This window comes from Rhinatrema bivittatum, chromosome 1 (genome assembly GCF_901001135.1).
Source record: "Rhinatrema bivittatum chromosome 1, aRhiBiv1.1, whole genome shotgun sequence".
NCBI classification, from domain to species: Eukaryota; Metazoa; Chordata; class Amphibia; order Gymnophiona; family Rhinatrematidae; genus Rhinatrema; species Rhinatrema bivittatum.
Window position 1 is genome coordinate 653,920,131 of NC_042615.1, and position 21,404 is coordinate 653,941,534.

Genomic DNA, 21,404 nt, shown 5'->3' on the forward strand with positions numbered 1-21,404 from the left:
GGAGGGGTGCCACACTGGTTTGGAATTTCATGACTAAGGTCTTTTAGTACTCTGGTGGTAGTGATTTATCATCTTTTAATGCATCAATTTGATCTAATACATTTATTTATAAAAATGTATAGACCACACTCTACATAATGTGTGCAAAGTGGTTTACAAATAAAAACACATAAATTCGGGTCAGAATACAAATAAACCATTCAAATTCATGTGAGGTGGATACCCAAAAATGTAGGTCTTGTCAGAGGAGTAGACCTTAAAAGCTTTAGAGAAATAAGTCTTTAAAACTTTCTTAAATTATTTTAAACAAGATGTTGATCGGAGTTGGTCCAGAAGCACATTCCAAATAGACAGGCTAGCTACAGAAAAAGTTAATTCCCTAATTGTACCGAGATGTACATATATCATAGAAGGGTCCTCAAGGAGATTTTTAAAGGAGAATGTTAAGGGGGATAATGGGGATCCCTGCACAATACCACAGCTTAACATTATCGTTAAGGAGCGTATCGGCTGGTAAATGCGCAGGACAGAATTGAACCAGGGTATTATTTGCTCGTTAAGTAGCCTGTGTAGCAAGGTCAGTACCTTGAACTGAATATAGCACACCACTGGTAAGCAGTGAAAGGAGAAAAGGATAGGGGTAATATGAACACATAATCTTGCACTGGTCAGCAGTTGAGTGGCAGCATTTTGTCAACCTGTAGGGCCCTGATGGAGTTAGTCAGTAATCGAGGTTGGTTAAAACAAGGGCCTGTAGCACAGTGGAAGTCTTGTGGTAGAAGTAAAGGTCGCAGTGTATGAAGGATTCATAATTTAAAAAAAAGGAGTGTGACAATATTTTGGATATGTGGCTTCATAGATAGATTTGTATCAAGGGTTACAGCTAGGTTTCTACTGCAGTGTCAAATTGGGATATTGTGACCTTCAAAATGTTATATCTGTGGGGATATCCGAATGGAGATTTTTCAATATGGTCAGGAAAACAATTTTTGTCCTGTCAACACTGAGTAATAGTTTATTATGATGAAGCCATCTCTTGAAGTCAAACATAATAATTAAACCTAGAGCATATGACCAGAATATGGAAATATGAACAAAGAACTGGATATCATTGGCGTAAATTCTGTAGTTCATGCCAAGACAAGCCACAGAGCGGTGTTAGGCAAATATTGAAGAGGGTAGCAGAAGGGGTGGAGCCTTGTGGGACTCTAATTGTCACATTTGCCCAGTCTGTTATAGCGTTACATAGAAACATAGAAATGATGGCAGAAGAAGACCAAACGGCCCATCCAGTCTGCCCAGCAAGTTTTGCACTTTTTTTTTTCTCTCATACTTATCTGTTTCTCTTGGCTCTAAGTAACCTTTTGGTTCTATTTCCCTTCCACCCCACCATTAATGTAGAGAGCAGGGATGGAACTGCATCTAAGTGAAATATCTAGCTTAATTAGTTAGGGGTAGAAACCGCCGCAATAAGCAAGTATTACCCATGCTTATTTGTTTACCCAGACTATGTAATTCAGTCCTTGTTTGTTGTTGTCTGTATATAGATCCACTTTTCTTCATTCCCCCTGCCGTTGAAGCAGAGAGCTATGCTGGATATGCGTGAAGTATCGGTCTTCCTCCCCTGCCGTTGAAGCAGAGAGCTATGCTGGATATGCATTGAAAGTGAAGTATCAGTCTTATTTGGTTTGGGGTAGTAACCACCATAACAAGCAAGCTACTCCCCGCTTTTTTGTGAATGCAAATTCTTTTTTCCACATTTCCTCTTGCCGTTGAAGCTTAGAGCAACGTTGGAGTCGCATTAACTGTGTGTATGTTTATTGAATAAGGATATTATCTCCAGGTAGTAGCCGTCATTCCCGCGAACCACCCACTCTTCATTCACGTCCTCTAGACTTTATGGATCCACAGTGTTTATCCCACGCCCCTTTGAAGTCCTTCACAGTTCTGGTCTTCACCACTTCCTCTGGAAGGGAATTCCAGGCATCCACCACCCTCCCCATGAAGAAATACTTCCTGACATTGGTTCTGAGTCTTCCTCCCTGGAGCTTCAAATCGTGACCCCTGGTTCTGCTGATTTTTTTCCCCGATAGAAAAGGTTTGTCGTTGTCTTTGGATCATTAAAACCTTTCAAGTATCTGAAAGTCTGTATCATATCACCTCTGCTCCTCTTTTCCTCCAGGGTGTACATATTTAGATTCTTCAGTCTCTCCTCATAAGTCATTTGATGAAGACCCTCCACCTTTTTGGTCGCCCTTCTCTGGACCGCCTCCATCTTGTTTCTGTCTCTTTGGAGATACGGTCTCCAGAACTGAACACAGTACTCCAGGTGAGGCCTCACCAAGGACCTGTACAAGGGGATAATCATTTCCCTTTTCTTACTCGATATTCCTCTCTCTATGCAGCCCAGCATTCTTCTGGCTTTAGCTATCGCCTTGTCACATTGTTTCGCCGACTTCAGATCATTAGACACCATCACCCCAAGGTCTCTCTCCTGCTCCGTGAACATCAGCCTGTCTCCCCCCATCGAATACAGTTCATTCGGATTTCCACTCCCTATATGTATGACGCTGCACTTCTTGGCATTGAATCTCAGCTGCCATATCTTCGACCACTCTTCCAGCTTCCTTAAATCCTGTCTCATTCTCTCCACGCCTTCCGGCGTGTCCACTCTGTTGCAGATCTTAGCGTCATCCGCAAAAAGACAAACCTTACCTTCTATCCCATCCACAATGTCGCTCACAAAGATATTGAACAGGACCGGTCCCAACACCGATCCTTGCGGTACACCGTTTAAAACCGCTCTCTCTTCAGAGAGAGAGAGTTTCATTTACCATCACATATTGTCTTCTGTCCATCAACCAATTTGCAATCCAGACCACCACCTCGGCACTCACCTAAGCTTCTCATTTTATTCACCAGTCTCCTGTGCGGGACCATACCAAAAGCTTTGCTGAAATCCAAGTAGATGACATTGAGTGCTCTTCCTTGATCCAATTCCTTGGTTACCCAGTCAAAAAAGTAAATCAGATTTGTCTGACAGGATCTTCCCCTGGTGAATCCATGCTGCCTCTGGTCCAGCAATTCTCCCGACTGTAGATAGTTCACTATTCTCTCTTTCAACAGTGACTCCATTACGATTCCCACCACCGAAGTGAGGCTAACTGGTCTGTAGTTACCAGCCTCTTCTCTGTTCCCACTCTTGTGAAGCGGGACCACCACCGCTCTTCTCCAATCACTCGGCACCACTCCCGTTTCTAGGGATTACCTAGGTATACCTATTGCGAGTGGCCTGTTAAAAATACAGAAAATCACTCAAGAACAGTACTAGAGAGGCTCAAAGTTTGTAATCGATGAAATATAATTTTATGGGCTAGCATGTCAAAAGCCACAGAGATGTCAAGGAGAACCATGATATAGATAACTCCCTTTTTCAAAACCTCTCAAAATGGTATCAGTAGTGGATATTAGTAAGGTCTCAGTGCTAAAGTCTTTCCTGAAACCAAACAAATTTGTCTATAAGGAGGTCTTCTTGAAAATTGTACAGATGGGGTAATACAGCTAGCTCTATTATCTTGGCAAGAAACAGTAATGTGGAGACTGGTCGATAGTTTGACATAATTTAAGGGTCAGAGTTATGTTTTTTAAGAACTTGGTGTACAGAGGCATGCTTATTTATTTATATTTTTATTTAATGAGTTTTATATACCGTCATTCGGAAACGTCAAAATAACGCCATCATAACGGTTTACAAAATAAGGTTATAGGGATAAAGGGGTTGACAAGGGGTGTAAAAACATAACATGTTATTAGGCTTAGTAGTAAACAAATTCATGCTTAAGATCAAAACGAGTTCATTCTTATTTTAGAAAAGTATAGTTGTGCTGATATTCATTTAATCATGAGGTTGTAATGGAGGGCAGTGATGATTAGTTGATTCTTTGGGTGGTTTGATATGCTTTGTTGAACAACCAAGTTTTTAATTCTTTTTTAAAGTTTTTAGGTTTTCTTGAATTCTGAGTTTAGTTGGGAGGGAGTTCCAAAGTTTTGGGCTACCAAGGGATAGCGCTCTATTTTGAGTAGAGGTGAATTGATTTGAATGTGTTGGTAGAGTTTTTAGGATTCCTTTATTTGCTGACCTCAGGTTTCTACTTGGGGTGTGGAGTTGAATGTAGAGGGGCTTAGCCAATTTTTCTGTTCTTCATATATAATTTTATGTAGGATGGAAAGGACTTTATATTCGATCCTGTATTTTATTGGCAGCCAGTGAAGTGATATGAGGGTTGGGGTAATGTGGTCATGCTTTTTGGCACTTGAAAGGATTCTTGCAGCTGCATTCTGCAGGATTTGGAGAGGTTGAATGGTGTTTAGAGGTAAGTTGAGGAGTAGAGAGTTGCAGTAGTCTATATTGGAGAATATTAATGATTGCAAGACTGATCTGAAGTCATTATTTGAGAGAAACGGTTTTAGATGACGGAGTGCAAGTAGTTTATGATAACCGTCTTTAATTTTTGTTGATATATGGTTTTTAAATGAAAGTTTTGTCGATTATTACTCCAAGGTTGCGGGCATGGTTGGTTGGAGATAAGTTTGAATTTTGGTTCATGAGATTTAGAGTCGGTGAATGCAGAGAGTTGTTCTTTCTGTCAAGTACTATTAATTCAGTTTTGTCAAAGTTGAGGATGGGTTTTATGTTGTTTAGTAATTCTTTGATGCTGTTTAGGGAATAGGCAGTTAATTTATATGTTTCTTCAATTGAAATTTTTTTATTGGAATTAAGATTTGAATATCATCAGCATAGATGAAATGGGTTAGATTCAGATTTGTAAGGAAGTGGCATAGTGGGAGAAGATAAATGTTAAAGAGTGTCGCTGAAAGGGCGGATCCTTGGGGAACTCCGGAGTCTAAGTTGATTTTCTTTGATAGGGAATCATTAAGTAGTACTTGGTAGGATCTTTGTGACAGATAGGAGGAAAACCATTGAAGAGTTGTTTTGTTAGCACCAATTTCAGAAAGACGATTAAATCAGTATAGAGTGGTTTACAGTATCAAATGCTGCTGATAAGTCGAGGAGGATTAGAAGGTAACTTTGGCCTTTTTCAAAACTTTTGAGTACGAAGTCATGCATGGCAAGTAGTAAGGATTCTGTGTTAAGTTGTTTTCTAAAGCCAAATTGAGAAGGAAGGAGGATGTTATTTTTCTAGGTGATCGGTGAGTCGAGTATGGACGATTTTTTCAATGATTTTTGCTTAAGTGAAGAATGCAAGGAACCAGAGGATAGAGACAGGTTAATGATTTCTGTAAGTGGTTTTGTAATCTCATTTCTTAATACTTTTAGAAGTGCAATTGAACAGGGATTGACAGCACAACTGTTTATTTTTAGGAGCAGCTGAGAAGTGATGTCCCACCTTCCATTATAACAGAAATTTGCTTTAATTGCTCAGAATAGAGGAGCATCACCATCAATGAATGTTTCTGGTGTGAGTATGCTCCCACAAACCACTGTATTCCAGTGTACTTTAATGTGTATCCACAAAATCAAACCAATAGTACCACCGGTCAATGTTAACTAATATAAAGAATTATTTGCCAAGTACATATGTGGGCCCCTCACTCCAAGGGTCTGTATGGTACCACAGACTCCCATCCGGTATGGGGTCACCTTACTTTAATTATAACATCATTTTTTTAAGGTTTTTACTTTTATATTAAAACTTATTCTTACTTCTCAGTCTCAGTCAATTATTCCTAGCCACAATGTTCAAAGATACAAGAGGAACAATAATACTCATCTGTTCCAATCTTGGTTAATCTCCCTTGGGATGGGAGTCTGTGGTACCATACAGACCCTTGGAGTGAGGGGCCCACATATGTACTTGGCAAATAATTCTTTATATTAGTTAACATTGACCGGTGGTACTATTGGTTTGATTTTGTGAGTATGCTCCCAACATCCTCCTCAGTAAAAACCAAAGCAAATCATTTATTCAGTTTTTTTGCTATTTCCTTGTCCTCCCCAAGCTACTCTTTTACCCCTTGGTCATCTAGAAGCCCAATTGACTCCATCACAAGTTTTTGCTCCAAACATACTTGAACAAGATTTTATTAGTTTTTGCCTCTTTGGCAAGCTTCATTACAAATTTTCTCTTGGCCTATCTTACTAACTGCCTATATCTAACTTGCTATTACTTATGCTCTTGTCTATTTTCTTTACTGGGTCTGTTTAGCTCAGTCACTGCAGCAACAGTCCTTGGCCAGGGCCTATGCAATAGGTCGCTCCTGGATCTCTACAATCATGGGCACTACATTGTATCACTAGGTGCCACCATTCTGCAATGACTGGGACTCATTCATTTATTTATTTAAAAGTCTTATATTCCACAACTTCCAGAATTAGTAAAGTAGCTATTAAGCCACTGTGTAGTTTGGCTAATTAGTCGGATAAACTCAACTGGTCAACATAGTCCATATATTCAGCAGCATGTGGCCACCGCTGCTGAATATATCCAGCTATATTAATGTTAGCCAGATAATTTTATCCAGCTAACTTTAGGACAGCTCTATGGGCTGACCAGACTTAGCTGGATAACTTATCCGGCTAAGTTGGCCCCAACCCGGAACACCCTCATCATGCCCACCACTTAGCCAGATAATAGTTAGTTATCTAAGTAACACTGAATAGTTTCCTCAACACGTCTAGTGCAGATTACAAATAACCATCATAAATATACATAAATAACAAAATCAAACATAATAAAAACTGCAATGGGCCAATTAAACTCTTCACAAATAGATACAACATAAAATCCAAAATGAGCTAAAAACAAAAAAAAAAAAATCCCCTAAATAAATATGCAAGTTCATAACACAAAAACTGAAACCACCACTTTTAAATTGCTAAAATCAGACTCCTACTCTCCTGGAGCTGTGAGTACGGTTTCTGTGGCCTCCTTAGTATCTTCCAATGCTTGGAGCCTAAAACCTAACCTGGGAAATAAAACATAAGATTTGCCATTCTTGATCAGACCAAAAGGTCCATCAAGCCCAGTATCCTATTTCCAACAGTGGCCAAAGTCGGGAAACATGTACCTGGCAGAATCCCAAAGGGTAGGCAGATTCCAAGCTGTTTATCCTAAGAATAAGCAGTGGATTTCTGCACCTCTACCTTAATAATGGTCAATGGACTTTTCTTCCAGGAACTTGTCCAAACCTTTTTTTTTTTTTTAAATGCAGCTACACTAATAGATTTCACTACATCCTCTGGCAACAAATTCAAGACTTAATTAAGCGTTTTAAATGTATTACCTAGTAATTTCATTGTATGTCCCCTCCTGGTTTTTGTACTTTTCGAAAGCGTAAACAACTGATTAACTTTTACTCGTTCCATTCTACTCATTATTTTATAGACCTCTATCATATCTCCCCTCAGCCGTCTCTTCTCCAAGCTGAAGAGTCCTAACCTCTTTAGCCTTTCTTCATAGGGGAATTTTTCCATCCCCTTTATCACTTTGGTCGCCCTTCTCTGTACTTTTCTAATTCTGCTATATCTTTCTTGAGATGTGGTAACCAGAAGCATTTTAATACAGAGGCATTATGATATTCTGTGTTTTATTCATCATTCCTTTCCTAATAATCCCTAGCATTCTATTTGCATTCTTGGCTACTGCAGCACACTAAGCAGAACATTTCAATGTATTTTCAATGATGACCTCTAGATCCTTTTCCTGAATGGCAACTCCTAATGAGGAACCTTGCATTATGTATCTATAATTTGAGTTACTCTTCCCTAAGTGCACCACCTTGCACTTGTCCACATTATATAATCAGACTCTCAGTTTTGGAATGTCCTCTTGCAATTTTTCACAATCCTCTTGTGATTTAACAACTTTGAAAAATTTTGTATCATCTGCAAATTGGATCACCTCACTACTTGTTCCCATTTCCAGGTTAAAAAGCAGTGGTCCTTTCTCTATTGGGAAAATTCACTATTTAGCCCCACTCTCTATCTTAACTAGTTGCAATCCACAATAGAATACTGTCCCCTATCCCATAACTTTCTAATTTCCTAAGAAGTCTCTCATTAGAGACTTTATCAAATGCTTTTTGGAAATCTAGATACACTATATCAACTGGCTCACCTTTATCCACGTTTATTTACACCCTCAACAAAATATAACAAATTTGTGAGTCAAGACTTCCCTTGGCTAAATCCATGTTGGCTTCGACCCATTAAATTAAGCTTATCTAAATGTATTTATTTATTTATTTGAGGTTCTTTATATACCGCCATTCGTTTAGTAACATCATGTCGGTTCACATTCAACAATGTTTAGCAGCAGCGCTAGAACAGACAGAAATTAGCAGCAGTGTTTTACAATTAATGTTCAACTTAAGAGAAAAGACCATTAAGAGTTTATAACAGCGATAAGTCAGAGCTGATGACAGACTGATACATGGCAGTGCAAACAGGGAAGGGGTAACTGAAAAAAACTGAAGTAGCAATAAATAGATAATTACATTAGATTAATGCATAGATTAATTACATTAATTACATAGATTAATAGGAGTCAAATTTATAAAGATATTAATAGGAGAACTTTAGGTAACTCAGAAGGATAATACATATTTACAAAACTTAATCGCAGGTTTGCGATTAAAAAATTAAATGTTCAACAATTTTGTTCTGTATGGCACAGATGTCAGATTCACTGGTCTTAAGTTTTCTGGATCACTCCCTTAATCCTTTTTTAAAAATTGCCATTACATTGGCAACCTTCAAGTCTTCAGGTACCATAGACAATTTTATTGATAGTTTACAAATTACTAGTAAAGTAGAGGGTCTGCAATTTTATTTCTCAGTTCTTTCAGCACTCTGTAATGTATACTATCTGGTCCAGGTGATATGCTACTCTTTAGTTTGTCAATTTGCCCTAGGTCATCTTCCAGGCTCACTGGGATTTGTTTTAGTTCCTCTGAATCATCACCTTTGAATATCATTTCTGGCTTGGGTATATCTCCTACATCTTCCTTGGTGAATACCGAAGCAAATTAATTTAGTCTCTCAGCTAATGAATCCAGGTTGTCTGTATCATTGTGCACAGTATGGCCACTGGGCCAGCCCTGCTTGTTTAATGCTATGTATATTGTCAGAAACCTAACACATGTATAAACTTTATTGGTTTAACTCTGTAACATATGTAAGTTTTCCATAAAGAAAATATAAAACATTTATGGGTCTTGATCCAGATGCAACCATGCTTCTTTATCTTATATTCAGAAAAAAATGCAAAATTAAATACTTACCTCACTATCAATGAAAATACAATCCAGCATAAAAAGCAATTCCACCAGTTCATCTTTCTCTCTGTCCTTGAATCCAGTAATCTGAATCTTACGTTTTGGGACATCTTCCTCCATCTATGCACATTAACACAAATCAAGGAAAATATTGGTTAGGTGGCACTGAATTTTTTTTCCATTTTTTTCTACTTGCCTATATATATTACCTTGTTAAGAAAGGAAGATTATAACTAAGTAAGCCCAGTGTATTAAATTTTCATTATATCAAAATAAATTACAAGTACTAGAAAAAGTGAAACAAAAGAAATATATAAAATCTGAAAGCCCAATTTGCAATCACTATTACTGTATTCAAATCAGATCAATTTCTGTATAGCATACTCCCAAATCTACACAGTAACATACTCTATAAACTCACTTGCTTTATTCCTAGACCCAGCCATGTATATTACAGATCAAAAATCTCTAGGAAGTTGGAGGGCCAGTCAAGTTATTTGACAGGCAACAGTACAGAGACAGTCTTAATCTGTGTTTGTGATGACATATTTCACTCGTTAGATGGAGGCCAGCATTTTCTTTTGATCCTGCCAGACCTTTCTCCTGCATTTGATCAAGCTGATCATTAAATTATTCTGGACAGATATTCTAAAATTAAGTTATCTGACCTGGCTTTATATTGGATTTCCTCTATCTTGAGAAGCAGAAGTACTAAGGTGTGTGAAAAGAGTACTTTTTTTTTTATCCCTAATAATGTTAAACTGTGGTGTTGTGCAGGAATCCCCATTATCCCCTATTCAATATTATTAGAAAAGGTAGTTTTAATCCAATTAAATTATTTTTTGTAAGATCATAATATACTGAGTTACCATTAATGCGGCTTTTGTATAGGACACAGCACTGAGATGTGAATGTGTGGACAGCTGGTAGGAGGCTACACAGGCTTTTGGCATAGACCCCTGAAATACCTTTTTCCCCCCAAGAGTGTCCAGGGTTTTAGAATCCTTCCCAGGGAGTACCGAGGAATGAGTACTACTCCCCTTAGCTCTCTTAAGAGAATATTTGATTGACACAGATTGGTGCGGTAGCTGCCTCTTTTCGAATCTAATAGCCTTTTGGATAAGGTAAATCATGCCCGCATTCTTGTTCATGGAGACACAGAGAGGGGATTCTCCCACATCCTCATCTGCACTTCCTGAAAGATTTTAGATAATGGGACTTCCATGGCTTCCTTAGTGGGTTCCATGAACTGGAAGATTTCTAGCATCTTATTTCTGGTTTCATCATCTATCAACAAAATAAAGGGAATGCCCTCCATGATAAAATCAGGGAAGGAGGGGGTTCTCAGGAGGAAACTTCCTTCTCTCTGGGTGAGGAGAAAGGTCAGAGGGACGATCTGTTGATCCCTATCCACCAGAGTTATCACCAGATCTATAGCCATACCTTTAAGAGAGTTCAGAGTTAGACCTCCAACTGATAGAGCGGTGGAGAAGACCTCAATGTGCTCATCCAGAATACAAGGCCTCAGAGACACTAGTCTACTTGGGCATGGAACCTGATATCTCCAGTGTCTAAGGGAAGCTTCCATCAGAGTGGCTATGATTGATACTATTAACTCTCCAGGAACCAGTATCAGCACCAGAGCATCGGAGCAATGCTTCCGGACAGCTGGAGGAACATGAGCAATGGCTCAACTTCATCCCGCGCTGGTCCTGATGTTCTCAATGCCAGAGCACAGAGACCTTGCAGTGCCTTCCCCAAGTCCTGCTGTATCTTTTTGTATAGCTCCTCCTCAAAGACAGCTGACGCCAATACCGACAGAGGCAGAAGGGGTGGCTATATCTTCCTGGGAAATGAGATGGGACTTTTAATGTTAATGTTGATTTGAATATGTGTATTTTGATGTAAGCTGCCACGATCTGTGGACTGTAAGGCTAAGAAATTTTAAATAAATGAATAAAATAAAATAGATATTGGTAGTGGACATCGAAACCCCTGGAGGTTGATGAGGGTTCCTGGGCCTTGGATGAAAGATGAGCTTTCCTCTCCATGGAACTGCTATGGGTGGTGATGGGGGGGTTATTGGCCACTGCCAGACTATCCCCACATCCGGCATCATGAACAGATGGAGACCAATGCTAGTGTTTCTTTGTCTTCACTTCATATCGGAGTCAAAGAAGTAGAACCTGAACCTTCTTTTAGTGGGAAGAAGCAGGTGATGGCTTGTCTCTCTGGTCCCTACTGAAGCACGACATTGAGGGGGCAGATTGCAATCATGTCGATTCATTGTCAGCATCTGGTGCAGCTGCCAGGTCTTAGATGTCGATTAATTGATCTTTCAGTACCTGAAGTGTTTCTCCATTGGCTTCAGCTGGGACTGTTATCCTTTGCATGTAGGTGACCAGCTTCATAGTAACATAGTGAATAATGGCAGATAAAGAAAAAAATGGTCTATCAAGTCTGCCCAGCAATTTTTTTTTTTTAGGGTAGTAGCAACTGTCGCTCTATGCAAGTTACCCCCAAGTAGAAATGTAAACTTTACATGTAATAGTAAAGTTACCTCATTTGTTAATTTCCATTATCTAGCCAGCAGATATCCTCAATTTGTTCCAAGCCCTTTGGAATTCCATTACTGTTCTTGTCTTCACCACCTTTTCTGGAAGGGCATTCCATACATCCACCACCCTTTCCATGAAGAAATATTTACTGACATTATTTCAGATATCAAGTGATGCCTCCAAGCACAGGATACATCTATCATGGGGATCCTTGATAGACATAAACATGGTTATCCAAGGGCACAGTTGGAAACCACTGGTCTACTTATCCAAGTCCAGTCAGAAAAGAAGGGAAGCAAAATCAAATTCAATGACAGGGAGGCAATCAATGCTTGCCAGCCATCAACTGTGCACTGACCTGGTACAGAAGACAGAAAAGAAACTTAGAAAAGCGACCGAAAAACCTACCAAGGGAACTACAAGGAGATGAAACAAGATTGTGGGGCCCTGTGACAAGCAATCCTGCAAACCCCCCCCCCCCCCCAATTACATGAGGAGGCATGAGAAACCATTCCCAATGGCTCTGCAAAAAAGGAGAGACTGAAGGGGCCACTGTGTGGTATAGTGGCATTCTGGGTATGCTTATTGAGGCAAACATTTCTAGAAACTGACATAAAAATTCTAGGATGGGCTCCATAGGTTGATGTCACCTACATGTGAGGACTGACATCCTGCTTGTCCTCAAGTAAATCAGAAGATTTAAACGGAGGCCAATCCCCATAAACTTTTGGATCAGGAAAGAAATTCTTACCAATATGTCTATTACTTGGCACATCCACCACATACGATAAAAGGAGCCCATCTCTCCTCCAGCATTTATTAGATGTGGCAATCTTCATTTTATGTGACTGAACTAGAGTACAGTATGATTGGTATAGAATCTTATATTCTTTTTCTCTTATCGTCACATAAATAAAAGTTTTCTAAGGAGAGCTGCTAAATAATATGATCCCAGTATTCTTCCTGAATATCTTGTGCAATATCCTTGGACCATACTTGTTTATACCTCTTTAATAGGTCTAACGTCTCTTCCACAATAATACGGTAAATTCTGGTTATATGTCCCTTACTATTAAAAGGGCCAGGTACCAGTTTCTCAAGAAATTGTCTACTGTAGTAATTTTTGTCAGGGCTTCTATTCATGAGCTCTTTCATATTGGGAGATCCCTACTATGCAGTTTTCCTTCAAGTGCCTACAGTGACAAGAATTCTTTGTTGTATAACTTATGTGCTTAATATTTTTTTTATTGAAGCCATTTGAGATTTTTCAGGTTAATGAGGGCTGATATTTGAGGATTACTCATCAATGGAATCAAGGGAGATAAATGGGAGGAGATCATCCCTTTGGTAACTAGAAGATTCCATGAATGTAATATGCCCTGAAGAAAGAGTGGTCCCTAACCAGCTTTTTTAGTTCTTTGTAAGGTAACCCAAACAATGTCCCTATTCCCTTATTTGAAGGTACTATCCCCTTTTCTATGTATACCCAATGCTTGTCCTCCAGCTCTTTCCACCATACAATCACACTTTTAAGATGTGTAGTTTATGAACTCTGGTAAACCCAACTCACCCATCTTTTAGGCCTGCAAGCACTTTGCTGCCAATAATGTTTTATGGACTTTTCCTCCAGGAACTTATCCAACCTCTTTTTCTTTTAATTTTATTTGGCTTTAAACAATAATAGTATATAACATAAATAAAAAAGATTCATTGTTTAGATCATCATAGGAAAATAAGAAAAGAAAGAAAAAATACCATACCATGCCAGATATATTCCAGTCCACAATGAGGGGAGAACAAGAACATCAAACTAATAAAGAACAAAAGTCTGCATGATGCAAATTATCTATATTTATTCTAGATCCCAGATAGTAAACCATCAATCATTGAATGACTTATCCTGAAGAAAAAAAGTTTCCAAATGAGTTGGGTCCAAAAAAACAAAAATTTATTCCGTTGATAGACTATGATTTTTTTTTAAAGGAAATTTTAGGAGAAAGCATCCAAAGCTCTCTTAAACCCTGTTTTTCTAGTTTCTTTGATCACATCCACTGGCAACAGAATCCACAGCTAATATGGAGCCAAGTAAAAATAGATCTCTGTGCCAGGGCTTCCCAAACTCTGGGTTATAATCACAAATAGGGTCACATAAGCTTCAGCTAGGGTCACAATTGTTTCAAATGGCAGTGCTCTTCGGGAGCTAGCAGCAACAGAATTAGTAGTGGAAGTCAGTGTGGGGCCTGTGATCCAGCACATGTTCACACGCTCTGCAGTATCCCTGCCCTCACTTGAGTTTCTATGAAACAGGAATGCCTTCACCAGGAGGAATGGTGACCACTACAGGGCTTGAGAGCCTACAATGACTCACAGTCCCCATGCTGATTTTTCAATACAAATACTGCTGTTACTTACAGATCACAATGGAGCTCAGGACCAACCATGAGGGGCGGGCTAAGTGTGCATGGGCTGGTAGAGATTTCCACTGCTCCTCTCACCTCACCCACCATGAACCTATCCAAGAGAAAATGTTGCCCCTGTCATCACTGTATCAAGGTAGCCCCTCCAGATACTCCTCCAGCCCTTTTGGGCCTGTCACAGGCTGAGGTGTGAACCCTTTGGACCACAATTGGATTGGCACTGCCTGATTTGTGAGCAGATCTGCCCCCAACAGATGGCAGCTGACGAAAGACCGTGGTGCGTAGAACCAAGGAAGTGGAGAAGTCGGGCAGGCAGGCAGGCATGGGTTGGGGCAGGCAGAGTACGTTTGCAGATGGAAGTACCAAGCCAAGGTCGGGGCAAGCAGCAAGCAGAGCGATGTCAGAACATCCCGGGTCAAAACAAAAACAGGAATGGAATGAAGCAAATACTCCAGGAGAGGGTAACAGGACCTGTTGTTCAGGCAAGTGTGAAGTGAACTGGGCTTCCTTAAATACTAAAGACAGTGCTGATGTCATCAAGCTGCACCACTGGATTTCCTCTCTTCATGCCCTATAAAGCTTGATACTTCATGGGCGTACTCCTAGTCAGCTGCAGGATACAGGACAGAGCCAGGATGCTGAAAGCCATGCTGAAAGGCCACAGGGGAGCACAAAATACCAAGCTGGGACTGGGACAGAGGTATTGAGAGCTAGTCAGTGACACATCACAATCACCTTGCTCTCTTTTCCTACCAGTTGTCATCTATTCTTGGCCTGGGGCCCAAAAGAAACTATTGCTGCATACCTTGGCCAGGGGGATGCTTGGAGGAAAGGATGTTTCAAAGAAGGGATCAGATGCAGGAAGGGTTTGAGTGTTGGATTAGCTAACAAGGGTTTGGAGGAAAGATCAGCTGGAGAGGGTCTTCTGTGGGGTTGGAGAAATGATTGGCCGTGGAAGGTGAAAGAAGGGGAATGAATAAGATTGACTGGGGAAAGTAAGAGAAGCTGGGCATTGAGAGGGAATCAGCTCAGATGGATGAGATAGAAGGGCTTAGGAGTGACATAAGCTGAGGAGAATGCAAAAAGGGCTAGAGTTGATAAGAGAGAGGGATAGGCTAGGGAAGGAGCTGGAGGATGTAGGAAGTGATCTGCTGTAGAGACAGAGGTTGAGATTGGGAGTAGAGTTTGAGAGTGAGGATCAGCTGGATTGCTGGGAGGGTGAGAGTAGAATGACTATTGTCACAAATCTGTTTAAAAAGCAAGTTTGCCTACCGTAAACTATGTTTTCCGAAGATAGCAGGATGAATTAGCCATGCTCTCTGGGACGTCCTTCAGGCAGCCTGACGTGGAACTTTCTCAACATATACAGAGCTGTGCTCTGTGCTCCTGCATGGCAATTCCCGTGTGATCCTCCCCCTCGTCAGTTAAAGGAAAGCATAAACAAGCAGCGAACAGAGAAGAGTATAGAATAGAGACAAAATTAAGATGAAAAAGCTGTCTGGGAGGAGAGTGGGGACGCATGGCTAACATCCTGCTATCTACAGAAAACACTGTTTTCCCATAGATGGGCAGGCTGAAGTAGCCATGCTCTCTGGGATCCCCCAGCTAACAATTCTAGAGCTCATTGTTAATTTCAATTTTCTTAGTGCTCTATGAATAAGAACATGTGCGAAAGAATTAGTAATCATTATGGACAGCTTATGTTTTAGTTGCGAAGCGTAATATTGCTTCTCCCATTGCTGCATCTGATTGTGTCTGTTTGAGACAATAGTGTGATGTGAAGGTGTGCAGAGAGGACCATGTGGCTGTCCTGCAGATATCTAAAATGGGTACATCTTTCAGGTGAGCTATGGAGGTTGCCGTGGCTCGGATCTGATGTGCTTTTACTCCATCTGGTAGCTTATACTTGTGCAAAGAGTAACAGAAGTTAATACACTGGAATAACCAAAGTCGCCATGACTGTGAGCTGCGCGGGAGAAACTAAAACTGACAAGAGGGGGAGGGTCGCACAGGAAAGACCGCACAGAGCACCACTCTGTATACTTTGAGAAAGTTCTGCATTGGGCCGCCTGGAGGACGTCCCAGAGAGCATGACTAATTCAGCTTGCTTATCTATGGGAAAACTGATATTCACCCTAATTTTAGGCTGATTAAAAATCTGCTCCCTAGCTGCAGATATGAATTGCACGCAGAAGTGTCCGGGGCCTTGTGCGCCGATGTCGTTTTGGGCGCAGAAGGTTTATGCGCAGACGGTGATTTGGGCGCATAAGTTGTAGGTGCCGAAGTTTTAGGCGCCGTTGTTTCTTGCGCCGATCGCGGAGGCTCTCTCGTTCCTCTCGGATCCGGTGGCCTATGTTGTCTCGGCAAGTCCTTACCTCCAAGCCCGGGGGTTGAGGATCCCACGACGACGCTCGTTTTTTCGATGGAGCCGTTGTTGTCAAGGGGCCAGGCGAAGAATGAGCCTCCGATGGCTCCGAAAAACTGAAAAGTTCCCGTATCCTATAAGCTGGGCTCTTGGGGACATTCAGGCACAAAATTCACAATTTTGTAAATTGTGCTCTGGCCCCAGGCATCGGTAACATCAGTCATGGCCATCCGTGACCGACATTACCTTGCCACAGATACAGGGTTTAAACTCCGACTTTTTTGACATTTCTAAGAAAAACTAATAAACGCTGAGAAGTCAGCCCTGCGTGTGATCCCACTCGCGGAAATAACAGACTGAGGGGACTGTTACTTTCCTGCTTGGGAACACACGTGCAGCCGCAGAGAGCTAAAATCTAAATCTCTAACTCAGCCCTGCTGTCGACGGGAAACCATTTCCCTTAGCTTCTCCACAAAGCTGTTGTCACCAAGACATGGGAGATCTGCAAGCTTCTCATGTACATTTTCACAGGTAGTACTGGCAGAGAGTCAGGCCATCCTCTGTGGAAGTCCTTGAGATGGTATCGAAGGATTCATAAACGGCTCATAGGAGGTGTAGAATGCCCTCTTCCAGATTTACCATAAGTTGCAGGAGACATGGTTCACCAGTTTCCAAGCAGAGAAAGGGCTTCATATAGAATTGGTAGTGAGCATGCTGTCCTGAAAGACAGAATAGGCAGTAGTCCTTACCTGGAGGTGAATTAGAAAGTATTCTGGTCTTTTTAGCTTTCTTTAAGTCCACCACTACCGATTGCTGAGGCACTTAGACCACCCCAAAGACTGGAGTTTTTTGCATCTGGTATTTAAGATGCAATTTTTGCAGCCGTGGTTCCAGATATGGTCAACTCCCAATTTTGTGTCTGGACCACATGGGCCGGAAGGACTACAGGGTCCGATGGGATGTCCAGAATGTGAAGCAAACTCATGACTGTAGCCTGAGGGTCCATAGCTTTGTGGACTTGGACATCCAATGCTGTTCCCATCTTCTCCAGTGGCACATCAAGTGGCACATTTAAGACTAATCGGAGAAAATTATTTTTCACTCAACGAACAATACAACTCTGGAATTTGTTGCCAGAGGATGTGGTTAGTGCAGTTAGTGTAGCTGGATTCAAAAAAGGTTTGGATAAATTCTTGGAGGAGAAGTTCATTAACTGCTATTAATCAAATTTACTAAGGAATAGCCACTGCTATTATTTGCATTAGTAGCATGGGATCTTCTTAGTATTTGGGTAACTGCCAGGTTCTTGTGGCCTGGTTTGGCCTCTGTTGGAAACAGGATGCTGGGCTTGATGGACCCTTGGTCTGACCCAGCATGGCAATTTCTTATGTTCTTATGAGATCCCGCTGAGCCTTCCTCTGACGCCCTTGGGGATCTTCTGCTGTAACAGGTATGTACTGAAAACTGTGGCAATGCTGGAAGTTCTGCCTGAGTGGGATGCGGCAAAAGCAGGAGTTCAGCACTCGCCGACCATGAACACTCTGCAACTGATGACAAAAGATCTATCTTTTTGCTAGGCACCAGAGATGCTGCTGTCACCACCTAATAAAAAATTGAGGCAAATGTGGAGCGCATCAGTTGGACTCCCCTGGTTCCTTTGAGCAGGAAGTAACGAAGGAGCGGACTACATCTGCCACCTGTTCAATTGACTGTTGTAATCACTGCCCCAGAGTGACTGAAGGTGCATCATCCTCAGAAACCATGTCCGATTATGGATCTAGCAGTCTACTTGACAGTATCGGAGCGAAGCAGCAGATCGGATCTGGTATTTATAAGCGGACCCTACGGCTCGAAAATTGAGTCAGCGGCCAGGTTCTAGTAAATGGTGGTAGGAAACACAAGAAGTGTCCAGCAGGTTCCAGTTAGGGTCTTGTAGTGTAGTGCTGCATGGGTAATGCGGCATGCAAGACAGCTTTGACGGGTAACCCAATGAGTCCTGGGGAGTGGGCCACTTCCATATGTCGACCAGTGGATTGACGGGATGATAGCCTAGATAATGCCAAGGAACGTTCTCTCAAATGGGAAGTTCTGGACCTGGTGCATTGGTGGCAACGTCGATGAGAGGAGGCATTGGAACGCTTCAAGGTAGCAGGAGTTGAAGAAATGGCTCCATGTTCCAAATGCATAAACAAATACTCTGAGTGTGTTGAGCAGGAATTGCTATGCATCGCAGGCTTGGATCAACCTTGATTTGACTGCCTTGACACATCCTGTGTCAGCTCCATAGGCTTTGAGTGCTTAAATCCCTCATGTGTCATAGTATGTTTCAGATACTTTGATGCACTGTGCGTAGGATGCTTTGACGCACTCTGCAACAGGCTTGAGGCATTTCAATGCATCCCATGATGGCCACATTGGGCTTTGGTTTACTGCACTGGGTGCATCCTGTGTTGGGTGCATTGTCGCAGTATGGATCAGCAGAGTAGCATTGGGCACCACGCAGGCCCTCAATACAAACTGGAGCTGTCCTCTTCAGAGAGCTTGACACATATGGCTCCTCTCGATGTTACTCATCTCCACAGGACCTCCAAGAGTATTTGAAGGAGGAACTACAATTTGCTGGCACTTCTGGCCTGATGCAAAATTTTTATTTTTGTGGTCCAGTAATGCTGAGACTGCGGAGAAAAGCAAGTTTGCTTACCGTAAATGGTGTTTCCGTAGATAGCAGGATGAATTAGCCATGCTGTCATGGGAACTGTCTGTCAGGCCCGGGAGGCAGAGCTTCACTAGTGATGTCAGAGTTTTGCTCTGAGGCTGCGCGTGGTTTCCCGCGCTGGAAAACGACTCTCCTCAGTCTGTGATAAAGCAAGCGTGGTCGTGCAGAGAGAAAGACGACTGGACAGGGAGGTGGGAGGGTCAACATGGCTAATTCATCCTGCTATCTACGGAAACACCGTTTACGGTAAGCAAACTTGCTTTTTCCCCATCGATAGCAGGGCTGAATTAGCCCTGCTGTCATGGGAGTCCTAAGCTCCCCATCACGCTGTATTGGTATGCCAGTCTCTAAATGTAAGTGAAGCGTGATGTAATTAAGTGTCCGTCGATTTAGAAGTATCTGCGGCAAATGCCTGAAGAAGGGAACACCCAAGTTTGGCATCGTTCGTTGTTTGCTGATCTAAGCAGTAATGGGCTGTAAATGTATGAAGGGAGGCCCAAGTGGCCGCTTTACAGATGTCTAATGGTGGAACCTGTTTGAGGTGAGCTGGGGAGGCAGCTACCGCTCATGTTTGATGCGCCGTGGGACATGTAGCTAACGACTCTTGTTGCTTGTCGTTACAAAACTGTATGCATTGAGTGATCCAACTAGATATGCTTCGTTTTGCCACTGGAAGGCCCGGCGCATTCGGGTTAAAGGAAACAAAGAGTTGCGATGGTGTTGTAGCTGACTGAGTTCGCTGCTTATAATAAGCCAATGCTCGTTTGCTGTCGAACGTGTGCAGGAGCTTTGCTCTTTCTGTGGCATGAGGTTTTGAGCAGAACGTTGGTAGTTTGATGGATTGATTCAGGTGGAACGCAGAGACCACCTTTGGAAGAAAAGAAGGATGCGGTCGCAGCAGCACTTTGTGGTGGTAGAATTGGAAATACGGGCTATATAGTGTACCAGTGCCTGTAGTTCACGGACTCGTCGAGCTGACGTAATGGCAGTTAAGAAGACTACCTTCAACGTGAGGTACTTGACGTGAGCCGATTCTAAGGGTTCAAATGGTGATTGCATTAGTTGTTCCAGAACCAAGTTAAGGTTCCAAGGAACTGGAGGTTTAGAAGTCGGAGGGCGAAGATGTGTAAGGCCCCGTAGGAAAACGTGACACCATTGGGTATAGGGAAATAGACTGTCCATTGTGCGGTCTGTGGAAGGCAGCAATCACACTTAGATGAACTCACACGGAGGCCGTGGCCAGTCCTGATTGGGATAAAGTATGAAGATAGTCAAGGAGACGTGTCTGAGGAATGACAACAGGTCTAGTCGCTCGGAGGCACACCAGGATGCATAACGTTTCCATTTGAATTGATAATTACGGTGTGTAGACTGTTTTCGCGATGCCTGGATCACCTCCTGAACTGTGAGGGAGAGCCCCTGCTTCAACCTCCAAGCTGCGAGGTGCAGGGAGGCATGGAGTGGGTGAAGTAGGGCACTTTGTTCTTGTGAAAGAAGATCTGCACGAAGAGGCAATCAAAACGGTGGTTCCGTGGACAACTGGAGGAGATGTGTACCACGGCTGACAAGGCCACACTGGCGCTATCAGTATGAGTTGCGTTGCGTCTAACATGCATTTTTGTAGCATGTGTGTGATCAGCGGGATGGGAGGAAAGGCGTACATCAACGGTTCTGTCCATGGTAGGAGGAACGAGTCTTGAGCTTGACGTAGTGGGCTGGGCCACACGGAGCAAAAACGGGTCACTTTCCTGTTGTGTTCTGTGGCGAACAGTTCGATTGTCGGTCATCCCCATCTGTCAAATATAAGTTCTCCCACTTCTGGGAGAAGAGCCCACTCGTGTGGGTGGAACACTCGACTCAATTTGTCCGCTCGGGTAGTGGCGATTCCTGGGATATATGTGGCCTGCAAGTGAAAGGAATGGTTGCAGGCCCACGTCAAGATGATGAGGGCTTCTTTGCATAGGGTCCAGGATCCCGAGCTCCCTTGTTTGTTGATGTAGAACATGGCCACCTGGTTGTCCGTGTAGACCATGACTCTGTGACCTTGAAGG

The 21,404-nt window shown here is 42.2% G+C and overlaps 1 protein-coding gene across 4 annotated transcripts in view; it reads right to left on the minus strand.

Annotated features, from left to right (window-relative positions):
• Nucleotides 1-21,404, minus strand: part of SLF1 (SMC5-SMC6 complex localization factor 1) — a 358,950-nt gene that overhangs the window by 315,834 nt on the left and 21,712 nt on the right. For all 4 annotated transcript variants that reach the window (XM_029573230.1, XM_029573211.1, XM_029573221.1 and 1 more), the window contains one exon: nt 9,304-9,417. In XM_029573230.1, coding sequence (XP_029429090.1) covers nt 9,304-9,417 — 114 coding nt within the window. Of the gene's footprint in view, nt 1-9,303; nt 9,418-21,404 lie in introns of those variants that run through there.